The sequence below is a fragment of the Monodon monoceros genome, unplaced genomic scaffold (assembly GCF_005190385.1).
Source record: "Monodon monoceros isolate NGI ecotype Baffin Bay Population unplaced genomic scaffold, NGI_Narwhal_1 Super_Scaffold_4, whole genome shotgun sequence".
NCBI lineage: Eukaryota > Metazoa > Chordata > Mammalia > Artiodactyla > Monodontidae > Monodon > Monodon monoceros.
Genome location: NW_021703781.1, coordinates 3367561 through 3395181, shown reverse-complemented (window position 1 = coordinate 3395181; position 27621 = coordinate 3367561). Strand labels below are relative to the sequence as shown.

The window sequence follows — 27621 nt, the reverse complement described above, 5'->3', positions numbered from 1 at the left end:
CTGTCTGAGTGCTGGCTCCATCTCTAGGAAGACTCTCTCCTGATGGCTTCCAAGATGGCTTACAACACACTTCATCATTCAGACCCAGTGGGAAAAAGAGAGTGTTTCTCCCAGAACAGTTTTAAAACAGTTCCTGATGTGGAATCGTATGCCCATCCGATTATTGTTGCCTGGGAGAGGAAATATGCTTGTTTTAAACTAGCAGTGGGATTGACCTCATCAAATCACATTGCTCAAGAGCGGGGGTTGAGGGGCTGCCCCAGAGGAAAACTATGGTAAATATTTTATCCGAAGAAAACTGAATGATTCTGAGTAGTGAGATTAATAGATGTTCACTATAGCCCTCTGGAAGATTATTTAGACAATAAAAAGAAGTTTAAAACACATCCTTAGCCACAAAAGTTACCACAAAGGCAGTGAGGAATAAACCACAGACACTTGAAAAAATAATTGCAATTAAAACTGACCATACTCAGTGGTAAGTTAGTTTTACGAATAACAAATGTGTCTCAGAGGAGGAGACATTGCTGGATGTTTAGATAGCTATACAGATGTCATCCCTTCATCTAACAGTTCTAGTAACAGCATGATGGTATAAAATATTCTTGCCCAATCCAAGGTTTTTTTTTTTTGATTCTTGACTTTTTGACCACATTATTAAGTGATTAGTCTTCAGGCTTTAGACTCACGATCTGAGGCTTTGAAATAATTTTTCTAGGGTTGCAATAAAAGTAATAATTCGATTACCATTTGAAATGCTTTTCCATTGGGTTTTCATGTCTTTCTTTCCTTTTTTGTCTTTTTTCTTGAGCATATATAATAGAAAACATCTTTGCGATTATCCCCAAGTGCTGAAACTTTAATCTCCATTGTGTACTTGACATTTCCTCTGCAGCTAAGTGGTTTTTCTGGATGCTCAATAGGCTAAGAACATCTAAGTGCTGATTGTTCCCTCAGGGGGAAAAAGGGGAATATATATATACAAAGTCTCTCTCTCTCTCTCTCATTTTGTTTTTTTGTTTCTTTTTTAAGAAAATTATCTCTGGTTTCCATTGCCGTTTATCGTGAACCTCTTAAGGAAACACTACTTTTTTTTCCCATTTCAATGTTTAAATATCTACTCATTGAACAAATATTTCTCAAATGCAATTGTGTGCCAGAATACAAAGGGCTGTATTAAAAACTAGGTATATAGTGGTGAACAAAACAGTCATAAGTCTGTCACACAAAGTTTACAGTTGAGCGAACAAGACAGAAAATAAATAAGCAAAGAACCTAGACAAACAGAAAAGACTGTTACCCTACATACTTACACCTTGTAATAAAGGCATCAACAGGGGGCAATGATGGGAAACAATGGGGTGTGGGCGACGTGGGATGGGAAAGCTAACTTGGTGGGACTGTCACAAGGCCTCTCTGAGGAAGTGATCTGTCAGCTGAAATCTGAAGGATAAGAAGGCATGGGTGCAGAGTAGACTAATCGTGTTCTACAGAGGGGATCATGAGATCTTTCCAAAGCGAAAAGGACGAGCAAAGGTCCCGAGGTGTGGACAAGGTCATCGTGTTCACGGAACAACGGGAGGACAGAGTGCCTGGAGCATCAGCGAGCAAGCTGGGGCCACTGCGCAATGGATTCCGAGAGGGAGACAGAGGTCAAATCACACAAGGCCTTGTAGGCCTGTGACAAGGAACTTGTATTTTACTCAAAATCTAAGAGAACACCGTTAGTGAGGTTTAAGCCGTGAAGAGATATGACGTGACTTATGTTTTTAAAAGATTTGTGCAGTGAATAGATTGAAAGAGGTGAGAGAAAATTGGGGAGACCAGGGAAGAGGCTGCTACCTAGTCCTGGGGAGGGGAGAAATGGCTCATTTCAGGATGTGTGTAGGAAGCAGCATCCACAGGGTGGATGGGGGTGGAAGGGGGACAGATGGGAGGATGCTGTGGGTTTCTGCCTGGAGCCCCCCGAGAGGTGAGAGGCGGTGGCGATTGAGGCTGGACAGTCCCATCAGTCAGGGTCCGGGCACTCGAGCAGGGTGAGTGAGGAAAGCTGAATGAAGGAGCTACTTAGGAAGGTGTGGCCGGCTTCAGGGGGACCACGGCAATGGTGAGGGACCCTGCACCACAACGGAGGAGCCATCAGCATCTGTAGGTTGGAAAGGGCAAGCAGAGCGGTCAGTTCCTGGGACTCAGAGACCGTAGAGTGGTAGCCACGGCTGCAGAGGAATGTCCCGTGGAAACCGTGACCTTTCTACACGGGAACACAGCCTCCACTGCCCCTGCCAAAGGCTGGGAGAGAGAGTCAGGGAACCTGGCAGCGTGGCAACTTTCCTCTTCCTCCCGCTCTCACACCTGCCGCGGTGCCACCGCTGACTGACCCCAAACAGGAGCCGAATCCAGTTTGTCCGCAGAGGCAGCAGAGCCAGAGGAGAGAGGTGGAGTGCGTGTGAAGGTGTAAACATAGAAGGTTCAACACAGAAAGCTAACCTGGGACTGTGTCAGGGGATAGGAGTCAGGTCACGGTTTGCACCTGTTAAGCTGGGGATACTCTTCTGAGGCTGGGACCGGATGTCATCACCAGCTAGGTAGTTTTGGAAGTGTTATTTGATAAAAAAAAAAAGAATGAAATTCACATTCAAGATGGCAGAGTAGAAGGATGTGCGCTCACTCCCTCTTGCGAGAGCACCGGAATCACAACTAACTGCTGAACAATCATCGACAGGAAGACAGTGGAACTCACAAAAAAAGATACCCCACATCCAAAGACAGGGGAGAAGCCACAATAAGACGGTAGGAGGGGCACAATCACAGTAAAATCAAATCCCATAATCAGTGGTGGGTGACTCACAAACTGGAGAACACTTATACCACAGAAGTTCCACCCACTGGAGTGAAGGTTCTGAGCCCCACGTCAGGCTTCCCAACCCAGGGGCCTGGAAACGGGAGGAGGAATTCCCAGAGAATCAGACTTTAAAGGCTGCCAGGATTTGATTGTGGGACTTCGGAAGGACAAGGGGAAGCGGAGACTTCACTATTGGAGGACACACACAAAGTAGTGTGCACAGCAGGACCCAGGGGAAGGATCAGGGACCCCACAGGAGACGGAACCAGACCTACCTACTAGTGTTGGAGGGTCTCATGCAGCAGTGGGAGGTGGCTGTAGCTCACTGCGGGGACAAGGACACTGGCAGCAGAAGTTCTAGGAAGTACTCCTTGGTGTGAGCCCTCCCGGAGTCCATTAGCCCCACCAAAGAGCCAGGTAGGCTCCAGTGCTGGGTCACCTCAGGCCAAACAACCAACAGGGAGGGAACCCAGCCCCACCCATCAGCAGACAAGTGGATCAATGTTTTACTGAGCTCTACCCACCAAAACAACACCCAGCTCTACCCACCACCAGTCCCTCCCATCAGGAAGCTTGCCCAAACCTCTTAGATAGCCTCATGCACCAGAGGGCAGACAGCAGAAACAAGAAGAACTACAATTCTGCAGCCTGTGGAACGAAAACCACATTCACAGAAAGACAGACAAAATGAAAAGGCAGAGGACTATGTACCAGATGAAGGAACAAGATAAAACCCCAGAAAAACAACTAAATGAAGTGGAGATAGGAAACCTTCCAGAGAAAGAATTCAGAATAATGATAGTGAAGATGATCCAGGACCTTGGAACAAGAATGGAGGCAAAGATCGAGAAGATGCAAGAAATGTTTAACAAAGACCTAGAAGAATTAAAGAACAAACAAACAGAGATGAAAAATACAATACCTGAAATGAAAAATACACTAGAAGGAATCAATACCAGAATAACTGAGGCAGAAGAGTGGATAAGTGACCTGGAAGACAGAATGGTGGAATTCACTGCCACGGAACATAATAAAGAAAAAAGAATGAAAAGGAATGAAGACAGCCTAAGAGACCTCTGGGACAACATTAAATGCAACAACATTCACATTATAGGGGTCCCAGAAGGAGAAGAGAGAAAGGACCTGAAAAAATATTTGAAGAGATTATAGTTGAAAACTTCCCTAACATGGGAAAGGAAATGGTCACCCAAGTCCAGGAAGCACAGAGAGTCCCAGCCAGGATAAACCCAAGGAGAAACACGCTGAACACACAGTAATCAAATTGAAAAAAATTAAAGACAGAGAAAAATTATTAAAAGCAACAAGGGAAAAACAACAAATAACATACAAGAGAACTCCCATTAGGTTAACAGCCGATTTCTCAGCAGAAACTCTACAAGCCAGAAGGGAATAGCATGATATACTTAAAGTGGTGAAAAGCAAAAACCTACAACCAAGATTACTCTACCAGGCAAAGATCTCATTCAGATTCGATGGAGAAATCAAAAGCTTTACAGACAAGAAAAAGCTAAGAGAATTCAGTACCACCAAACCAGCTCTACAACAAATGCTAAAGGAACTTCTCTAAGTGGGAAACACAAGACAAGAAAAGGACCTACAAAAATAAACCCAAAACAATTAAGAAAATGGTAATACGAACATACATATTGATAATTACCTTAAACATGAAAGGATTAAATGCTTCAACCAAAAGACACAGGCTTGCTGAATGGATACAAAAACAAGACCCATATATATGCTGTCTACAAGAGACCCACTTCAGACCTAGGGACACATACAGACTGAAAGTGAGGGGATGGAAAAAGATATTCCACGCAAATGGAAATCAAAAGAAAGCTGGAGTAGCAATACTCATATCAGATAAAATAGACTTTAAAATAAAGAATGTTACAAGACACAAAGAAGGACACTACACAATGATCAAGGGATCAATCCAAGAAGAAGATATAACAATTACAAATCTATATGCACCCAAAATAAGAGCACCTCCATACGTAAGGCAAATGCTAACAGCTACAAAAGAGGAAATCGACAGTAACTAAATAATAGTTGGGGATTTTAACACCTCACTTACACCAGGGGACAGATCATCCAGACAGAAAATTAATAAGGAAACACAAGCTTTAAATGACACAATAGACCAGATAGATTTAATTGATATTTACACAACATTCCACCCAAAAACAGCAGATTACACTTTCTTCTCAAGTGCACATGGAACATTCTCCAGGATAGATCGTATCTTGGGTCACAAATCAAGCCTCGGTAAATTTAAGAAAATTGAAATCGTATCAAACATCTTTTCCAACCACAATGTTATGAGATTGGAAATAAATTACAGGGGAAAAAATGTAAGAAACACGAACACATGGAGCCTAAACAATACATTACTAAATAACCAAGAGATCACTGAAAAAATCAAAGAGGAAATCAAAAAACACCTAAAGACAAATGACAATGAAAACACGGCAATCCAAAACCTGTGCGATGCAGCAAAAGCAGTTCTAAGAGGGAAGTTTATAGCAGTACAATCCTACCTCAAGAAACAAGAAAAATCTCAAATAAACAATCTTACCCTACACCTAAAGGAATTAGAGAAAGAAGAACAAACAAAACCCAAAGTTAGTAGAAGGAAACAAATCATAAAGATCAGAACAGAAATAAATGAAATAGAAACAAAGAAAACAATAGCAAAGATCAATAAAACTAAAAGCTGGTTCTTTGAGAATATAAACAAAATTGATAAACCATTAGCCAGACTCATCAAGAAAAAGAGGGAGAGGACTCAAATCAATAAAATTAGGATTGAAAAAGGAGAAATTACAACAGACACGGCAGAAATACAAAGCATCCTAAGAGACTACTACAAGCAACTCTATGCCAATAAAATGGACAACCTGGAAGAAATGGACAAATTCTTAGAAAGGTATAACCTTCCAAGACTGAACCAGGAAGAAATAGAAAATATGATCAGACCAATCACAAGTAATGAAATTGAAACTGGGATAAAAAATCTTCCAACACACAAAAATCCAGGATGAGACGGCTTCACAGGAGAATTCTGTCAAACATTTAGAGAAGAGCTAACACCCATCTTTCTCAAACTCTTCCAAAATTTTGCAGAGGAAGGAACGCTCCCAAACTCATTCTACGAGGCCATGATCATCCTGATACCAAAACGAGACAAGATACTACAAAAAAAATAAAATTACAGACCAATATCACTGATGAATATAGATGCAAAAATCATCAACAAAATACTAGGAAACAGAATCCAACAATACATTAAAAGGATCATATACCACGATCAAGTGGGATTTATCCCAGGGAAGTAAGGATTCTTCAATATATGCAAATCAATCAATGTGATACACCATATTAACAAATTGAGAAATAAAAATCAAATGATCATCTCAATTGATGCAGAAAAAGCTTCTGACAAAATTCAACATCCATTTATGACAAAAATTCTCCAGAAAGAGGGCAGAGGGAACCTACCTCAACATAATAAAGGCCATATATGAAAAACTCACAGCCAACATCATCCTCAATGGTGAAAAACTGAAAGCATTTCCTCCTAAGATCAGGAACAAGCCAAGGATGTCCACCTTCACCATTATTCTTCAACATGGTTTTGGAAGTCCTAGCCATGGCAATCGGAGAAGAAAAAGAAATAAAAGGAATCCAAATTGTGAAAGAAGTAAAACTGTCACTGGTTGCAGATGACATGATACTATACACAGATAATCCTAAAGATGCCACCAGAAAATGACTAGAGCTAATCAATGAATTTGATAAAGTTGCAGGATTCGAAATTAATGCACAAAAATCTCTTGCATTCCTATACACTAACAACAAAAGATCAGAAAGAGAAATGAAGGAAACAATCCCACTCACCATTGCAACAAAAAGAATAAAATACCTAGGAATAAACCTACCTCAGGAGGTAAAAGGTCTGTACTCAGAAAACTATAAGACACTGATGAAAGAAATCAAAGATGACACAAACAGATGGAGAGATATACCATGTTCTTGGATTGGAAGAATCCATACTGTGAAAATGACTATACTGTCCAAAGCAATCTACAGATTCAATGCAATCCCTATCGAATTACCAATGGCATTTTTTACAGAACCTGAACAAAAAATCTTAAAATTTGTATGGAGACACAAAAGACCCCGAATAGCCAAAGCAGTCTTCAGGGAAAAAAACAGAGCCGGAGGAATCAGATTCCCTGACTTCAGACTATACTACGAAGCTACAGTAATCAAGAGAATATGGTACTTGCACAAAAACAAATACATGAATGGAACAGGATAGAAAGTCCAGAGAAAACCCATGCACCTATCGTCAACTAATCTATGACAAAGGAGGTGAGGATATACAGTGGAGAAAAGACAGTCTCTTCAGTAAGTGGTGCTGGGAAAACTGGACAGCTACATGGAAAAGAATGAAATTAGAACACTCCCTAACAACACACATAAAAATAAACTCAAAGTGGATTAAAGACCTAAATGTAAGACTGGACACTATAAAACTCTTAGAGGAAAACATAGGAAGAACACTCTTCAACATAAATCAGAGCAAGATCTTTTTTGACCCTTCTCCTAGAGTAATGGAAATAAAAAGAAAAATAAACAAATGGAACCCAATGAAACTTAGCTTTTGAAAAACAAAGGAAACTCTAATCAAGACAAAAACCCTCAGAATGGGAGAAAATATTTGCAAACAAATCAACGGACAAAGGATTAAACTCCAAAATATATAAACGGCTTATGCAGCTCTATATCAAAAAAACAAACAACCCAATCAAAAAATAGGCAGAATTGACATCTCTCCAAAGAAGACATACAGATGGCCAAGAGGCACATGAAAAGCTGCTCAATATCACTAATTATTAGAGAAATGCAAATCACAACTACAATGAGGTAGCACCTCACAGCAGTCAGAATGGGCATCATCAGAAAATCTACAAACAACAAATGCTGGAGAGGGTGTGGAGAAAAGGGAACCCTCTTGCACTGTTGGTGGGAATGTAAATTGATACAGCCACTATGGAGAACAGTATGGAGGTTCCTTAGAAAACTAAAAATAGAATTACCATATGACCCAGCAATCCCACTACTGGGCATATGTCCAGAGAAAGCTATAATTCAAAAAGACACATGCACCCCAGTGTTCATTGCAGCACTATTTACAACAGCCAGGATATGGAAGCAACCTAAATGCCCATCAACAGATGAATGGATAAAGATGTGGTATATATATACAATGGAATATTACCTAGCCATAATAAGGAATGAAATTGGGTCATTTGTCAAGACGTGGACGGACCTAAACACTGTCATACAGAGTGAAGTAAGTCAGAAAGAGAAAAATAAATATCATATATTGGTGCATATATGTAGATTCTAGAAAAATGCTGCAGATGAACCGGTTTGCAAGGCAGAAATAGACACACAGAAATAGAGAACAAACGTATGGACACCAAGGTGGGAAGGGGGGGTGGGGGTGGGATGAATTGGGAGATTGGGATTGACATGTATGCACTAATATGTGTAAAATAGGGAATAAGGACATGCTGTATAAAAATAAATAAAATTTTTAAAAAGTGTTATTCATGTTCACATGTAACGGGTTTACTAATGTTGCTTTTAAATGAATTCACTACACATTTTAAAAACTTCACACTTTCAATTTCTGGGAAATGTTGATAGAAATAATCCACGTAAACAAAAGCTCTTTGGAGTACTCAAGAATTTCTGAGAGTTTATAGGCTTCAAGAAGTTTGAGAACTGCTTGGCTTAGACGACATAAAAAAAGAAGAAGGGAGTGGACTTGCCTTTCTAGACATCAGTAGTTATTGTAAAGTTACAATAGTTAAACATAGCAGTGAAAATTAAAATGTCTACTCTTTACCAAGTTTTGTGATAGAATATGAAGAAAAAGGTGTCCTCACATGCTGGTGGTGGCACAGTACATTGGTTCAACTGCTCTGGAGAGTGATCTGGCAGTGCTCAAGATGTGTATCCCATAGAACCTGGAAATTCCAATTCCAGGTATAAAATCCTAAGGAAATTTGAGCACATGTGCACAGAGGGACAAGAATGTTAATTGCAGCATTGTTGGTAATAAGAAAAATTTGGAAACAACCTACATGCCCCCTCCCATGGGAATGGGAAAGGTATACAGTAACCCAGAGTAATGGGTACCCCTTGGAAAGGAGGGCAAAGAAATGGAGAGGAAGCAAAGGGGCTTTCATTGGTAGCTGTATGTTTTGTTTATGAGAGAGAGAGAGAGACAGAGAGACAGAGAGACAGAGAGACAGAGAGAGAGAGAGAGAGAGAGAGAGCGCACAGTGCAGGCAAGCAAGCACGGCACAACGCCAGCACGGGGTTAAATCTGGGTGATGTGTACACAGGACCTGGTTGTATTACTTATTCTTCTCAATGTTTAAAATATTACACAATAAAAACAAGTGAATGGGTCCACAGATTGGAGACCAGACACATTCATTCAAACACATTCTTGTTCTTTAAAATGCACACGGTGAAACTGGCTGCCCCTAAAGAGAATGTTAAAAATTTAAATTCAGGTACAAAGTGGTCTAGATACACACCATAGTCTAGCTCTTCCTAACACTTTGAGTGTCAAAGGAAGTGTTATTTGTTGTGAGTTTTATAACCAAGCTATTTCAAGAAATGCAGTCGAAGCACGGAGATCAGAATACTTCAATCTTCTGGTGCTTCTTAGGAGGTGCCATATGTTGGAATAGCTGTCAGCCAGAAAAGCATCCGCTACACAAATGCACCCGGATTCTGGGGAGTCGGCTTACATAACCGATCTGAGAGTAAATCTGGAGAACAAGGTTGACATCAAGGATGAGCAGGGTATCTTCCTGGTCTGTGGTCAGCTCATTCTTAACCCAGGTGGACCTAAGGATTATCAGCCAAATGAACTGGTTGCAGGAATCAACCAAAAGCTTTGATCCTGATTTATTACTTAGGATCACAGGGGACGAAGTAAGTTAGTTTCATGGGTCACTATTCCCAGGGCCCCAGCCCCCAAATTTCCAGGTGGCAGAGCTCTTAGCTAAGTGGTGAGGCAGACAATATACAAGACCCTGATTTGTAAATTATGAATAGATGCAAGTTTTAATTACTGTTTCTATTCAATTCCACCAACATCCATTAAACATATACTTTACGAAAGGGGCTGCAGTAGGCTCCTCGCTGGGTATGAGGGAGGAAAACAAAACTGAATAAGACATTCTCAACACATACACATGTAGAAGGTGCCTGGCACAGGGAAAGTCAGTTTTATTTATTAATTATTTTAAGCCAGGGCTGCCGATTGCTTTTCCGTAACGGGACATAGAACATTCTCCAGAAAAGTTCTTGGACTCTTCTCACAACACTACAGAGGTCTCTGTTATATAAACATAAGTATATACATCCACAGGCCTTAAGAATCAGATCCGTTTTTTGATTCGGTGGAAACTGAGAGAAAAGAAGTAGATTTTCACGGGGTTCAGTAGGTTTCAAAGAACAGAATCCAGCCCATGACTCCTTCCCTTTAGCTGTCTGAAATAATTACGAACTCTGATGTTTTAGGATTGTTTCAGTCAAAGTTCCCTGGCAGGAAAGGACCCTGAAGACCCCACAGCAAACAAGAAAAGGTTCTTAACCTGTCCTAGTGGCCCTTGCTCTGCACAGAGTGTCTAGATCATCAGGGGGAAGGGCTTTAAGACAACTCCAGATCCAGCCACCCTGTGAATGCGAACCTGTGCGCAAAAACCAAAGTAACTTGCACCCTCGCAAACTGTGGTGGAATCAGGACCACGGAAGCATCTGGTCTTCGGATGCCACACTTTGTTGCCGCAGTAGGAACCATGGCAGCTGAAAACCAAGGCCAACTAGTTGGCAGGTTGGCCTGGTATTTGTAAGCAGGAGAGGCCACTTAAATAAGACCAAGTAAGCATCTCAGGATCCCAGTCCTTTGGGATGGCAGAGTTCATAAAAGTTTGATGCTGGATTTCCTGCTAACATAAATATGTGGAGCTGGCACAATCTACTGGAATATAATAGGAGAATCATTAGATTTGTTTTCCAAACTAGAGCTGTGGGCCACAGCGGTTACACACACATATCCCCAGATCATCTGCAAAACGAACCACATTGAGGAAATGGCACGACTGCAGAAGTCTGCAACTAGTGCTACAGAAACATTATGGAGAGAGCCAGTCCTTTAAAAAATCCGTAGAAATTATTTTAACTGACGAGAATAAATAGGAAACAGTTCATAAATGGTTATGTATTGTTCAATCATTTTTGTTATGCACTAAAAATATTGTATGCAGAATTACATTAGTTCTACCTCCAAAGAATTGCTATGAGCAATTACATATAAAAGTTTCAGAAGCCAAATTTATCATTAGCGTGAAATGTACGCATTTTAGTTCAGACTGTAAATTTAAAAATTTAAAGATAATATTCAGATCCTACAGAGGAAATATATAACCTCCACAAGGTATTCCCAAGTATGATACACACCAGCCATGTCCAGAAAGGCTGTGCTAAAGCCTATGTGCATTGCAGAGTCAAGTAGAAAGCCTGTAGGCCATTGGCTGTGCCTCTACCAGCTTGGAGTAACAGCCAGGGCCAGCTGCAGAATCTGGGGGGCTCAGTGAAAAGTAAAAATGCAGGACTTGCTCAAAAAACAGGGAGTGCCTAAAATATAAAGCTTTTCCCTTTCTTCCAAGGTCTCCCTCTCAACTTTTCACAGTGTTTTTATTGGCTATTTGTATTAATTTTTCTATGGCTGCACGACAAATTACCCCAAACTTAGCAACTTCAAACAACACCTGTGTACTACCCCATGGAATCTGTGGGTCAGGAGTCCAGGCATGTATAGCTGTGTCCTCTGCCCAGGGTCTCACAGGCTTCAGTCTAGGTGTTGCCTAGGGCTGGAGTCTCATCTGAGGTTTGAGTCCTCCTCTTTCACGCTCGTGCTGTTGTTGGCACAAAGTATTTTGTTTTTTCAGCTGCAGGACTCATGGTGCTTGTTTCTTCAAGGCCAGCAGAAGAAAGTGTGTCTCGCTTCTAACCGCTTTTAAAGGGTTTGCCTGATTAGGTATGGCCCACCTAGGGTAATCTCACTTTGATTTACTTTATTTTTAAATTTTATTTATTTATTTATTTTTGATTTACTTTAAAGTTAACTGATGAGGGGCTTTTTAAAATTTTCCATGTCTTTATTTTTATTATTTTTTTACACCTTTATTGGAGTATAATTGCTTTACGATGGTGTGTTAGTTTCTGCTGTATAACAAAGTGAATCAGCTATATGTATACATACATCCCCATATCCCCTCCCTCTTGTGTCTCCTTCCTACCCCTCTAGGTGGACACAAAGCACCAAGCTGATCTCCCTGTGTGATTAGGGGCTTTCATTACATGTGCCAAACTCTTTCACCTCTGCCATATTCTATTAGTTAGAAGCAAACTACAGGTCCGGCCGACATGCAAAGGGAGGGATTGTACAAGGGCATAGGTCACTGGGGGGTCATTTTAGAACTCTGCCTCACTGTTTAATGTCTTTCAAAGTAAAGAAAAATTAAAATCTTACACAATTCACATAATTTTTACTGTTCATCTTTATATTGTGCAACATCAGCTTTAAATACGAATAGAACATTTACTTGTATGCGGAATCATCAAAATTACACAACTGGCATCTTGTAATGTTGACATGCACACAGACAGTGGAAATGCTGCCCCAACTAAACTAACTCAAGTATTCTATTTCACTTCTTGATACCTGCACATCCTACCAACACCCTCCACCACTGGCTTTCTGATGACTAAGGAAGAGCTGGAAGGACAAGGAACTCTGGGTTGCTCTATCTTTCTCTGTCCTTCTGTGTCATCATTTTCAACAACAGTGGTCGGCTAACACAGGGAAGTAACATGAGCGAGAAAAGATATGATGGGGTTCCTTGGTCATTCATGCTTCTTGGAACATCACTGCCTTCTTTCTGAGCTTGAAGCCAGCTCTGGCTCACACAGAGATCCTGCCTCCCGGGGCTGCCCAGTTGTAGATGGCATGGGCTCACCTAATTTGTGTTAAGTCTCACTGAGCTCCCACATGCAGTGAGTCCCATGGAATTTTGTGCTTTCGGGGTTCCACGAACACTGTATGCAAACAGGGCAGCAAAGCGATAAATATACATGCTGTGCCTCTTTACTCTGGCACATGTGCCATTGTCCCATCAGACTTGAATTTCTATGTTTACACAACACAAAGAGAAAATTGTTAAGAATTTCAAGACAGTGATAACAGAACCTTAAACCATATGCAGTGCCCTTCTGAGTAGACGGTAATTGTCTACAGAAGCCATACAGCTATCTATGAGTGGGGTGGGAAGCAACAGGGGTGGACACACACATGGTGCGCATCTCCTCTGCTAATGTGGATGCACTGCTGTCTCATTAGACTTCACTCAAAAACACAAGCGCAAAGAGAAAATTATTAAGAATTTCAAGATGACAATAGCAGAGCATTAAACCCACTGTGAGGCTCTTCTGAGTGCAGGGTTTATGCAACTGCATAGGCTGCATTCCCGTGAAACCAGCCCTACTAACATGTTTCTGAGCCCCTCCTTTTTAAGGGGACATCAAGTACAGCTGGGTCATTCTTTAGGTTGCCCCCCAGGAAGGCTAACCCATGGCTATCCGTGTACGTGTCTAAGAGTGTGGAAGTTCACGAGGCAGCTCCTCTGACCTACCCTACTTCTGATGAGCCATACCTGTTGCTGCCTTCACAGTTGTCAAGAATCTATCTTCTTTTCTATAAAATAAGCAGGTTCCTCACTTCTAGCTGAGGATCAGGCAATAGGGCATGGGATGGAAGGTAGGGCTTCTTTTTCTTTTTTATAATAAATTTATTTATTTTTGGCTGGATTGGGTCTTCGTTGCTGCACGCGGGCTTTCTCTGGTTGCGGCGAGCGGGGGCTACTCTTTGTTGTGGTGAGCAGGCTTCTCACTGCAGTGGCTTCTCTTGTTGAGGAGCACGGGCTCTAGGTGCATGGGCTTCAGTAGTTGTGGCTCATGGGCTCTAGAGCTCAGGCTCAGTAGTTGTGGCTCACGGGCTTAGTTGCTCCACAGTATGTGGGATCTTCCCGGACCAGGGCTTGAACCCACGTCCCCTGCATTGGCAGTCAGATTCTTAACCACTGCACCACCAGGGAAGTCCAAAAGGTGGGGTTTCAATGGCGAAGATCATCAAGGAGAGGGAAGTATAGCACTGAACTGACACGGAGATTGGCAGTTAAATTCAAGATGCCAGTGGGTTCATGATGTCCTTTAGTTAGAAGGACTCATGTGTCAAGTCGTCTGGTTTCCGGCAAGTACGGGTGGTACCCATGTGTCAGAAGTGCTGCTATTATTGTGTCTCACCATCAGGAGAACATCTTCTGGTACACATCCCCTACCTGGACTTGACCTGCACTGATGCTGCATTGATATTGAACATTATTAAGAAAGTCATATTGGATGATGTCACTATTGCTGCACTTTCGGCATGATGATTGATTTCTCCATTTTATAGGTGTGAAAACTGAGTCCCAGAGAGACTTGCCTAAGATTAACAGGTGAGTGGAGGAGCCAGGACTCTTAACAGGTCTGCCTGACACCAAACACAGATGCCTTCCCTGTGGCACAGAGGATAAATTCCCACATCTCTAAGTCAGTTCATTTTTTGGTTAGTGTTTTCAATATGAATGTTATAGAAAGTCTGCCAGACACACAGTTTGGGTTTGCTATGACCCCAGTTTGACACATGAAGTGGCACCTTCTAATGGAAAGAGGGGAGCAAGAGAGTAGCAAACTTCATTATTTGGGGCCACATTCCTTATTTATAAAATGAAGGAGTTGAACTAAATGATTTCCAAAGTATCTTCTAGCTCCAAATTCCTATGAATTCAAGCTTTCTTTTCTGACTGTAATTGTTTAATAATTTCAGCTGCTTTTTAATACCACACTGGGATTCAGTATGATCATATTCTCAGCATAGAGATGGGTATTTCTTTGTTGATGCAGGAGAGCATACCTTTGGTTTAGTAAAAACAATTGAGTTAGAGCTCTAAATGCAAGACAGTGCCATCTGAAAATAAAAAAATGTGCCTCCCTAAATATCTGGTTTCTGACTACTACAGAGGGAGTCAGGGATATGGAGAACTTTGCTGACAAGATGCCAGCATTCACACTTGGAACTTTTCCAGACGATTAGAAAGATCTCTTCCCCCAGGTTAACAAATGCTGTCCCAAAGTACTTGGAAATACTCTTAAGAATTCTGGATATGCAAGCAATCATTTTCAGACCAACTCTTCTGACAATAGGTTCCTCCGCATCTAAAGCAATCTATTATTTTTTTATGTCATTCTGAGTCCAGAATTCCATCCCAATTCTCTCCACAGTGTTGACACCAAAATCACAAGTTATGAAATACAGTCCTCCAGGCAGTTGTTGGGTGTGAAACTCTCTGTAATTGAGCAGCTTCCCTTAATGAGGCAAAAAGCAAAACCCTCCAAGGTTTCTAGGAGATAAAAGCTGAAGGAGAAATCTCTGGGTAGAAAAGGGGTTGTCTTTTTTTCTGTCTTTCACTATGTAGACCCTGGGGGTTTACTGCTCCTCCTTTAGGATTTCAGCTCAATTATGAGTCACAACCAAATCCATTTCCAATTGCTCTCACAGCTCAACTATAAGATCCTTCAAAAAGAACTATATTAAAACCAAGAAGAAAACAGAAAATAAACGAATAAAACAAAGTATCCTAAATAGTCAAGCTTGCAAGTATAGGTTTCTGAACCTGTAATAAGTGACTCATATACTGACTCATAGACCTGTTCCATTCCACATGCTTTCTTTCACCTTATGACCTTCAGCTGTTATCTTGTACCATTACTTGGGAGCTTATCTAATCTCCCATCCTGGCCTGCTCCTGGACAAACACATTCTTTATTAAAACCCAAACCTTTCCAAGGATTCCTGCTGCCAGGGGTTCTCCCACTCAGTTACAATGTCAAATGGAACGTTTGTTTTAACCATTTGGAAGGAAGAGTTGATTTCCTGACTGAGGTTTTATTGAAAATATATCCTCCTAGGGCAGGCACACAGATACCGTGGTACATTCTCTGTACTATTAAATACACCAACACTCCCAGGCACATTCACTGTCGTATATGCTAGATAAATGGTATTTGATTCAATCCCCAACCTAATCCTGTAATGAAGAAACAATCTCAGAAAATCACACACCACATGATCAAAGACGCAAACACCATCCATCTGCCTCCAAAGACCAGGGTTGTAACGCTTTAATTTGCCACTAGGGTTAGTGGTCTCCCCAATAAAATCGAGAAAGGCCCTGTTAACATGTTTTGCTGTCCAAAGCGAAAATATTCGTTTTCCTCTGTGGCCCCAGCACCTTTTCTAGTAGATAACCTTTAGCCCAGGCCCAGCCTCTCCATCACGCTCAGGGTTCAGTTTCTACCGCCGGTGTCCCATGACCTACTCCTTCCCAAGGCCTGCTGACTGAATTTGACGTTTATCTCGGGCTCTGTTAAAAAACACCATCTTCTCGTCTCTCCAGCAGCACCTCACTGGGCGATGTTGAAGAGTAGATTTCTAGTCCATTTTTGGCCAACCTAATCCCATCTGCTTTGTATCTTCCAGATCTCTGGGGCTACTAAGGGTTCATTCTTATTTTTACATCTCTTCTCTCATTTCAGTGGGATTTTGAAAGGAAAGGACCATAACCTTCCCTTAATACACAATTTTAAAGCAAAAACAAAATTCTTATCTGAATTTTCTATTTGTTTCTAGAATTTACATATATTATTTGTATAACAGAGATATAAGTAATATTTGGAAAATAAGGAAATATTTCTACTACTATGGCTTGGCACTGCAACCTAATAATGTTCATCCTGAAGTCTATTATTTCCTGGCATGACAGTCAGATCTCTGGAGAAAAACATTAAAAATGCCTTGGTCCTTAACCAAGTAAATTATCCTGGTACTGTTTTAGGTTAAAAATGAGAAGAGGAGAATCCAGCAAGTCTTGGCTCACAAACTGTCATTCTGTACAACTCTCTAGATACTTTAATCCAAATTAAAACACAAATAGACTGAAGGATGGCTATATATCTAGGCCCAAGGACAGTTTATGAGTAGGCAAATATAAATACTATTTATCTAATAGACATAAAAATATATTTATCTTATTTAGATGTTGCTTTGTTATGAAATTTCTTTGCCTTGCCGACAATACAATGTGATAATTTACAACTTTTTAAAATTTATAGTCTTGACCTATATGTTTGCAACAGATAAAAGTCTGGTTTCTAAGTTTCCATAATAAATGCACTGCTTGTACAGGCAAAAAAATTAAACTGAGATGTGAATGGGTGGCTCTGACCAGAAAGCCACAAGGGCTTGAGAGTTCAGTACCATTGTTCTTTGTATCTAAAGATATTCTCAATAGCATGCACGTGACTGGAGAAAAAAACAACATATTGGATGTATGCATCTGCACAGGCCTCTTCAAATCTGCTTACAGTAACAGTTCAAAAGACTTGTCATCACTGACAGCCGCCTCCCAAGCTGCAGGGTAGGCCCTACCCTTATTTCTGTGGCTCACCCCCATTCAGCTCTGCCCACAGCAGTTTAGATACCTAAGATGCTCAGAAAGGCTGGATTGCAGGAGCTTAGTTTTACCAACAACTGAATGACAGTCTCCCTTATTTATGACCCTGAAATACTATTTCATGTTTCAATGATTTTAAGGCATTAAGCAGATAAATAAGGCTTCAGAAGTAGTATCTATTATAGTATTCTTAAAGAACTAAGTTTACAGGTTTTAGAATTAAAACATGAAGTACAATTTGAAGATAGGACGCAAAGAGGAAGTACTAAATACACGGGAACAGGTATTTTCACTAGAATTAAGCTAGAAAATCCACCACCACAATTCTAGAAATAAGTATTCAGGGAATAACTCAAAGAGAAGCTTATTCAACTACTCTATTTGTAATTTAAAGTACATTAGCTCTTTAGTCTTTGTTGTACCTTAAACACACTGAAATCATTTCCCTCACCTATTCTCATCATAGACAACTACTTACTCTCAATCAAATAAAACAGTTTTTAAAGAATTATTTCTCTCATGATTCTGATATTGCTTATATTTTGTCTCCTCCATAATAATGAAAACTTGCTGACAATTTACAGACCAAATTGGTGTCATTTGACTATCTAGCTACAGCACCCACCAGTAAATTATTTTAATTTTGTGAGATGATATACTATATGCTTTATATTTACCAAAAAATTAAGACCATAAACCATTAGCCATTAAACATATTTCATTTCAAAACTTCCACTGGTAATAATTTCTGTACCTCTAAGAAATTATTTCAGTAATTTAAAATATTCAGAATGTCATGACTACTTACTGGCGCTCATTTATAAATGAAAATACTCTACTGTTTCTATGATTATGCTTGACATTTGAAGCTCCCTACAATCTGGGACTTACTCAACGAATTTTCTTTCGACCCCTCTGTAGTATGACTCTACCGCTCTAATCAAGATAATATTTTCACAGTCTCATGAATACATCATGCTCATTCTCATCATCATTCTTTATTCATATTGTTCCTCAAAATATAGCATCTTCATCTCTTACCATCTATCGAAATTCTACTTTTATGATCATTCAAAAGATAACACCTACATAATTATTTAATTACTTATAAAGGAAGGAAAATTAGGGCCTCACCTCATACATCCAAAAATGTTCGCTATGTTAAAAAATTAAGGGTAAAACTTAAAATATAACAATATTTACACAGAAGAACACATATGTAAATATCTGAACACAAAATAAGGTCTAAGTATAAAATCAATGGAATAAATTATAAAGAAATGATCACTAGACTTCATAAAAACAAACTGTCCTATATTAAAAATAACTTGAACAAGCTGAAATGACAGTAAACTGAATTTCTATACAAGAAACTGTATAGGAAGACACTTTTTTAGTTCCCTTCTCCAAATACTTCAGAGAACACCTAAGGGTGTTCCAGCAAAACAAAAATACTACAGTCAAATAACCATGTCTCCAATAAGGATATTTTTAGGGTTTCTGCTTGTTTTTACTGCTCAATTCTAATCCCTCCCGTTAGGTATTTTCAATGCATGGTCATCATTTATTTGTCCAACAAATGCTTTTTGAATCCCAGCCACATGCCAGAGACTGTGCCAGATACTAAGACCACACTGGTGCGCAAAACAGATACAGTGCCTTCCACCACAGAACTTAAACCTATCATAAGATAAACATTAACCAAGTAATCACACACACAAATTGTGGTTTAAAAAAAAGCATACAGAGCACTGTGACAGCATATAAAAAGGACTTCACCTATTGGAGATATGGAATGTGTATGTGTCCAAGAAGATTTCCCTGAAGAATTCCTATCTATATAGAACAATAAGCTCTTATAACTGCTGGCGCTATATACTAAATTCTTTTGTATCTTTCTGCATCTCATACAGTAAGTCTTCTATATTCGGTAAACAATTTATTGCCATTAAAATTTGAAGCTATCTTTATTAACTAGCCTTTTCAATGGTGTGCATGAAGTCAGCTTTAGGATACTTTAATAGAGACAATTTAGGAAGATACTTTTATTCTTAGAAAATTAAACAACTGAAATCTTACCTGGGTTATAAGGCGATCCCATGATCAATCTTGTCAGATTTAATGGTAGAATCCTATTTAAACAGCAAAGGAATGACAAACACTTATATTCTGAAAAATTATATACATAAATTTATGTACTAAAAATAATGTACAGCTATCAAATTAAATGTTATGTAAAAGCACATATTTTTACACTGTATATCCTGGAAGTTTATTTATTACTAATTTGCAAATAACTCTGCATTGCTTGGAAATGTTTAGTGAACCAAGGTCATCATTGACTTCTTCAAAGTGATCTAAATGTACTGCTATCCAGGACATTAAGTTCTAGTTCTGACAAATTAGAAGGCAGATGAGAACTCACTTGAGATGTCCGAGGTGACTGGCTTTTTTCTGAGGACTTGCAACCTGTTCTTGTTTTAAGTTTAGTAGGGATGTCTTGATTCCTCTTTAGAACTTTAGAATTATGCATACCATTTTGGTCTCTCTGGTTTTCTTTTTCCTCAGTCCAGTGTGATGAAGAGAAATCACTGGTAGAGATATTAGACGCTTCCTCCAAACTTTTATCTTGAGCCTTTGAAATACGAAATCTTTTATATGAGAGTACTGGGGATCCAGCTGAAAAAGGTGGGCTAAGAATAGAACTCTTTTCACTGCTATTTTTCCTTATGGACAACCTTGTTTCACTGGACTTACTTGTCTGTTGACTATGTTTTGGATTTTCTGTCCCCGGACTGCTATCACGAGCTTGTAAACTTCTGCTGGTGTCTTCAGAACAGCAAGGACTGGTGAAGTCATCTGAATACTTTAGTTCTGAGGCGCTTTCAGAGCAACTACTTGTACTTGGATTATTTTCATTCATATCAGCAGTAAGAATGTCGTTAGAAGTGATTTTGACCTGTTTATCATCTATTTCTTTATCTACTACAATTCTGTCAACTACTGCGACCCGTTGGAAATGACCTGGACTTTGGACTTTCACTTCCACTCTTCCACCCAAAATATTTGTATGAATAAACCTTTCTGAGACAATGGAATTTGCAGGACTCACCATTTCTTCCAGTAAATCATCAAGTGTCTTTTCAGTTGCACATTTCAGCTTAGTTTCTTTAGTTGTGCTGGGGTCATCAAAAACCACACTAATTTGAGGTATTGCTATTTTCAGCAAAAGATGCATCTGAGTCTAAAAACTCATCTTTAGGCAGCTGATGTGGCTTCCGATGTTGTTCTGCAAAACTTAGTATCTTAACTTTGGATGATGGAATTCTGAGTTTTGCACCTAACATTTGTGCTTGCGATTTTCTATACTCTTCTCTCTTTTCGTGTACTACCAACATATCAGGATTTGTTTGCTTTAAACGTAGCTTAAGTGTGTTTGTTAAGCCATAAAGTAGCTTCCCCCTTGGAACTCTTTTGGGGGGAACACCACCTTTCTTTTCAAAATATTTACCTTTCTTAAGATTTTCAGTTTGGTTCTTTTTATACTGAAGACTCACTGACTTTTCATTTTCCCCCAGAGAAAGCTTATTCTTAGATTCAGATTTACATGTGGAGTTGGCAGAAGGTTCTGGTGACTTCTTGTCCTCAGTTCTATATAACCAGGCTAAATGAGGATGTATATGAGTAGGGCTTGCCATGGGTTGGTTGTATAACAAGGACAACTCAACCAACAAAGCACTTAACAAAGGCAGCTGCCTTACAGTATTGATCCTATTTTGTTCAGTTTGAGGACGGTAAGTAGTTTGGTTACTTGCTCCTACATCCTGAATATGTGCAGGATGTGTAAGCACTGGAGGCCTCTCATGTGTTGCAAAATCTGTATGTTCTGGAGGATTAGTCTGTGTTGGGGGATTTACAAGTTCTTCTTCCAGAAAAGTACCATCCAATTCCTCAGGTGCATTCATTTGAGGCTCAATAGTGATTTCACCCTGCTTAGGAGGTGTCTTTTCTTGGGTCACATGAGTGTAATACAGAGGAGGAGGGCAAATTATGTTGGTTTCAATGTCTAACTCTGTGACTTCCTGATTTTGGGGGCTAACACTCCTCTCACTGCTACCCTTTGAACAAATAACGGAGCTGGTTTTGCCATTCTCCACGGAAGCCGTGTAATCAGAGTTGGCCTTGCTGTGGAAGACTCCCTCCTTCAAATCCTTCCCTGCCGTTGAGACTTTTACACCCACCAGAGGCTTATCAGCATCTCTTGGGCTTGGCTCTGAGTCTGGCTGCCACAGCTGCTGGTTTTCCTGCAAGGTTTGGGGACTGACCTCCACACCCTCCACTCCACCTCCTGTGGAAGCGACTGGCCTCTCCAGATGGCCCAGCAAGCTGCTTCCCAGGTCAGTCAGGCGGTAGCCCAGGGCAATGTGCCCAATCCGCTCCCCCTCTTGGTTTTGCAGAGGGAAACTTCCCCGATGACCCTGGGAGCAGCCGGAGGCGGCGGGCCCCAGGACCCTGTGGGCCGCGGCGGCCAAAGAGATGCTGCAGGTCCCCAGGAGCTGCGGGGCAGGGGTCGCGCGCCCGGGGGGCAGCTGCAGCAGCAAGGTGTAAAGCGGGCTCCGAAGGAGCAGGCGGTGCAGTCTAGCGGGCTGCAGGCGGAAGAGACAGGACTTGCCGCGACCGAAGTTGACCAGGCCGGGCCGAAGTTCCGGGGCGGGGGCAGCGGGGCCGCCGGGAGGATAAACCAGCAGCGTGGGGAAGTCCAGCAGGCGGAAGGCCACGGCGGGGCACAGGCCGCGCGACGACCGCGGCGGCGACTCCTCCTCCTGCGCCGCCGCCGCCGCGACCACGGGCGGCGGTAGCAGCCCGGCTTCAAGACGCACCCAGTCTACGAGCAGGTCCAGCAAGAAGAGCCGCTCGGACAGTGAAGCCGCCATCGCTGTTGCCCCGGGAACGCTGTGAGCTGGAGGCTGGAAGTCCATGGTTCTCGCGAGAAACAGGGAGAAACTGGCGCTTGTTTTGTTCTCTCGCGAGACTTGCTAGGGCCCCCGGGCACGTCTGAGCTGTGGCAGCCGTGGGAATTTTCGCTGCTCAGTGTGTCTTTGCTTTCCAGAGTGGTGTTAAAACAGTGCTTATGATAATACTGAGGCTACGAATGGGAAAAAAAAGGCTTATTTTTTGGTTTGGGTCACGTTTTATCACTGCAGGTCCCCTGCAAGTTTGGAGCCAGTTCAGGTCTATCAGAAGAATATTAAATCAGGGCTCCCTTTCTAATCTCCAGGCTAAAGAAAGCCAGCTAACTGCCCGCAGCCGGCCTTCTCTGCTGCTGGTCTACTCAAAAAATGCGGACATGGCTCTGAAGCGGCTTGGGAGCTCTGTCTGAGTGTGGTGGCACTGGGACACGCACAGTGAGTGTGGCCACATTTCCAACCGAGCCATCACCGTGTAGGAGAGTGATGTCAATGATTCCCATTAAACAAAACTAATGTATTTACATAAACAGGGGGAGTGGAGGAGATCTTACAGCCCTATCCCAGATTTTCAAGGAGACATACTTCTACCCTCAATAAGCTAGCTAGGTTGAAACCAAGGTTGATAAGTGGCCTTGAATGCCATAGCAAGGAATTTGGACTTTATTCTGTATAAGTTGTTTTGAGTGACTAAATGTTATTATACCTATGTTCGGAAATGTAGCAGTACAGATACAAAGGAGGATTCTGCTAATAAGAAATTGAATTCAGAGCAGTCTTTTTGGGAGGCTGTTGCAGTGGTCTAAGGAGAGAGAACTGTGGCCTGAACGTGGTTAGGGTCAGTGGAGTTGAAAAAGAAGTGACGGATATAAGAGGTATTTGTGATAGCAGAGTTTAGAGCTTGGTGACCCTGAGAGAGAAGTTATGGGTGAAAATTTTCTGCTTCTGTGGGAGAAAAAATTGAGGAGGCACAGATTGGATTTTTCAAAGTTGCTTTGGGTTTTGGGGATATGTAGAGTTTGAGATGCCCGGGGGACATTATGTGAATATGTTCTACTTTAGGCAGCTTTATAATTTATAGTTAAATTATATTAGATTGAATGCAAAAACAGCACTGAGAAGCTCAAAAGCAAATTCACAATGGGAAGGGCTTGGTGCTTTAGAGTGAACTCGTGAGGGAGCTTTCATTGCAGTACATAAGTAGAAGATACTGCCTTTGGCCTTCGGAATCTTACTATCTACTTGCAGAGGAAACGTATCAAGTGACATGCTTAATAGATGGATGACATAGAGCAATAAATTACAGCATGTTTACAAGTTAAAAACAATGAGGTGAGTCCATGTGTGCCAGACAAACACAGTAGGTAAAATTCCTCATTGAAGACATCCTGCAGTAAGTGTTTTGAGTAAGGTTAATAATGTGGAATATTAGCACTTTGTATGTGGACAGGGAAACAAATGTACCTCCTCTATAAGGACATTACTTCTATAATATATAAGGTTTCTACAGGGCTAATAATTTCTCTGCCCAGACACTCTACATCACTGGTATTACAGTACATGAATAAGATTTTATAACTGTAAATAATGTAAATAATGTTAAATGTAGTGAGTAAATGTTTAGCTGTGACAATTAAAAATTTTCTATGTTCATAGGCCAAACATGGAAAAATAGCACAGAGCAGTGGATGAGAGCCTCAATTTTGTAGGCAAACTACCTGGCTCAAATCCTGGCTCTGTGACCACATACTAGTTTCTCAACAGTTTGTGAATTGTTTCCTCATCCAAAAAAATGAGGTAGTTATAGTGTAAACTTCATAAATATAAGTATTAAGTGAATTAATAGTCACAAAATTCTTAGAAAAGTGCCTGGCACATAGTAAATACTTGTTAAAATAAATGTTATTTTATTTATTATTTGCCAAATAGCAGACATTTTAATTGAAGTGTAGTTGATTTACAATGTTGTGTTAGTTTCAGGTGTACAGCACAGTGATTCAGTTATACATATATATATACATATTCTCTTTCAGATTCTTTTCCATTATAGGTTATTACAAGATATTGAACATAGCTCCCTGTGCTATACAGTAAGTCCTTGTTGTTTATCTATTTTATATATAGTAGTCTGTATCTGTTAATCCCAAATTCCAAATTTATCCTCCTCACCCTGTATCCCTTTGGTAACCATAAGTTTGTTTTCTATGGCTGTTACTTCTGTTTTGTAAATGATTTGTATCATTTTTTTTAGATTCCGTATATAAGTGATGTCATATGATATTTGTCTTTCTCTGTCTTCACTTAGAATGATAATCTTTAGGTCCATCCATGTTGCTGCAAACAGCATTATTTCATTCTTTTTCATGGCTGAGTAATATCCAATTGTGTGTGTGTGTCTGTGCATATATATATAATTCTTTACACCAGTGCTTCCTTTTCCCTATCTAAAAGAACAGAACCTACAAAAAACTTACAGCTAACAGCAGACTTAATGGTAAGAAAATAGAAGCTTTCTCACTAAGATCAGGAACCAGGCAAGGATGTCCCCTTTCACCACTTCTTTTCAACATCGAGCTGGAAGTCCTAGCAATAACACAATTAGAAAAGAGAAGGAAATAAAAGGTATACAGATTGAGAAATAAAGAATAAAATTGTTTTTGCAGATGACATGATTGTCTTATGTAGAAAATCTGGAAGAATTGACAAACTCTTAGTATTAATCAACGACTATAGCAAGGTTGCAGGATATCAGCTTAATATACAAAAGTCAATAGCTTTTCTATGTAGCAGCAATGAACAGGTGGAATTTGAAATTAAAAACATAATATCTTTACATTAGCCCCCAAAATGAAATACTTAGGTATAAATCTAACAAAATATGTACAAGATCTGTATGAGGAAAACTAGAAAACTCTTAACCAAGGAAATCCGAGAAAAACTAAATAAATGGAGAGATAGTCCGTGTTTATGGATAGGAAGATTCAATATTGTCAAGACGTCACTTCTTCCCAACTTGATCTATAGATTTAATGCAATGACAATCAAAAGTCTGGCAAGTTATTTTGCAGACATCAACTAACTGATTCTACAATTTATATGGAGAGGTAAAAGACCCAGAATAGACAACACAATATTGAAGAGGACTGACACTCCAGGACTTCAAGACTTACTATACAGCTACGGTAATCAAGACAGTATGGTATTTGCGAAAGAATAGGCAAACAGATCAGTGGAACAAGATAAAGAGCCCAGAAATGGATCCACATATCTACTGTTAACTGATCTTTGACAAAGGAGTGAAGGCAACACAATGGGGCAAAAATAGTCTTTTTGACAAATGGTCCTGGAACAACTGTACATCCACATGCAAAAAAAGAAAAGGAAAAAAATTAAGACAAAAGCTTTACACCAGTGACAAAAATTAATTCCAAATGGATTACAGACCTAAATGCAAAACACAGAACTATAAAACTCCTAGAAGGTAATAAGAAAAAATCTAGATGATCCTGGGTTTTAGTGATGACTTTTTAGATACAACACCAAAGGCGTGATCGATGAAAGAAAGAATTGATAAGCTGGATTTTATTAAAATTTAAAAGTTCTGTTTTGTGAAAGATACTGTCAAGAGAGTGAAAAGACAAGCCACAGACTGGGAGAAAATATTTGCAAAAGTCATATTTATACAAAAACTGTTATCCAAAATATACGAAGAACTCTTAAAAGGCAACAGTAAGAAAACAAACAACCCAACTATAAGAAATGGGCCAGGGGCTTCACTGGTGGCGCAGTGGTTGAGAGTCCGCCTGCCGATGCAGGGGACACGGGTTCGTGCCCCGGTCCGGGAAGATCCCACATGCCGCGGAGCGGCTGGGCCCGTGAGCCATGGCCGCTGAGCCTGCGCGTCCAGAGCCTGTGCTCCGCAACGGTAGAGGCCACAGCGGTGAGAGGCCCGCGTACCGCAAAAAAAAAAAAAAAAAGAAAGAAAAGAAACCCCCTCAATAGACTGAATCCTGCCAGCCAAGACACCAAGGCCATTGTCATGGTTCAGGGAAGACTGCCTATAGGTTCCTTGGCCTGGATACCCTTCTGCCTTCAGTTATGGGGGAGGGCTGAAAGATATAATTTAACTTATGAATTCTTTCTTTCCCATGCAAATCAACACTGTTGGGCCTTTTGGCCTAGACCATCTTGTCAAGACTAATGTAAGTAGATGCTCTCTTTAATGGAATGGGGTTTTAAATTGGGTTTATTTTAAATGGCAACCCACATAATTTAGACTCCACCAAAAGATAACCAGCTGTTGTTTCTATAATTAGTAAGATACTTATCTTTTAAAATCTGGGAAATAAACCAAGTCTTGATAACTTCATCAAGCAGACAGGTCCTTCAGGAGATTTTGACCATAAACAAGCTGGATGTACACTAAAATAACTCTCTAGAAACTTCCATTTTTGTAGTGCTTCTTCTGTGTGCTTGCCACTAGATTAGATCCTTTACAAATTATCTCTATTTAACCTTCAGAGCAACCCCATGAAATTATTGATAATAAAACTAACTTGGAGAAGTTAAAAAATGTATACAAGTATGAATTTACACAACAAGTAAGTGGAGAAGCTGGCATTAAAACTCAGTTCTGCCTATCTGAGGGAAAAAAAAAGCTTACGTTCATCCCAATAAATTCCCTTAGCTTATTCATCTCTGCTCAAAGAGAGTATTAATACATAGAAAATTGACAATGTCCAATTCAGAAATGTATTTTGATACGGAGAAACAGTTAAATAATACCACAAGGAAGCTAACAGGCAAACGCAGGGTGTGGTATGTTCTATGAGATAACTGACCCAGTTTAAACAAGTCAAGGGCACAGAGAAAGAGGAAGAAGAGAAGGAGGCTGCTCCAAGTTGAGCTGTAAGAGACAGAACCACCGATGTCAAGTGTGGACCTTCTTTGGATTCTTATGCAAAGTATCTAAGAAACAGCATGTTTGAGACAATGGGGCAATTTGAATGTAAATGCCTATCATTTTAGATGATACAAAAGAGTTATTGTTAACGTTAAGTGTGTGAATCTCATTAAGATTATT

The 27621-nt window shown here is 40.3% G+C and overlaps 2 protein-coding genes across 2 annotated transcripts in view; both read right to left on the bottom strand.

The window, feature by feature from the left end:
- The window catches only part of NTPCR (nucleoside-triphosphatase, cancer-related), a 163150-nt gene extending 142956 nt beyond the window's left edge, over positions 1-20194 (bottom strand). Inside the window, exons 1-2 of the mRNA XM_029245312.1 lie at positions 19997-20194; positions 19651-19703 (exon numbers count right to left, since the gene is read on the bottom strand). Coding sequence (XP_029101145.1) covers positions 19651-19672 — 22 coding nt within the window. The 5' untranslated portion in view covers positions 19673-19703; positions 19997-20194. The remainder of the gene's footprint in view (positions 1-19650; positions 19704-19996) is intronic.
- On the bottom strand, positions 19822-23864 carry MAP10 (microtubule associated protein 10). Its single transcript, XM_029245310.1, is given in 3 exon segments — positions 19822-19932; positions 19934-20780; positions 20782-23864. Coding segments are annotated over 3 exon segments (2727 nt in total). The 5' UTR covers positions 22551-23864.
- Between the last annotated feature and the right edge of the window lie 3757 nt (positions 23865-27621).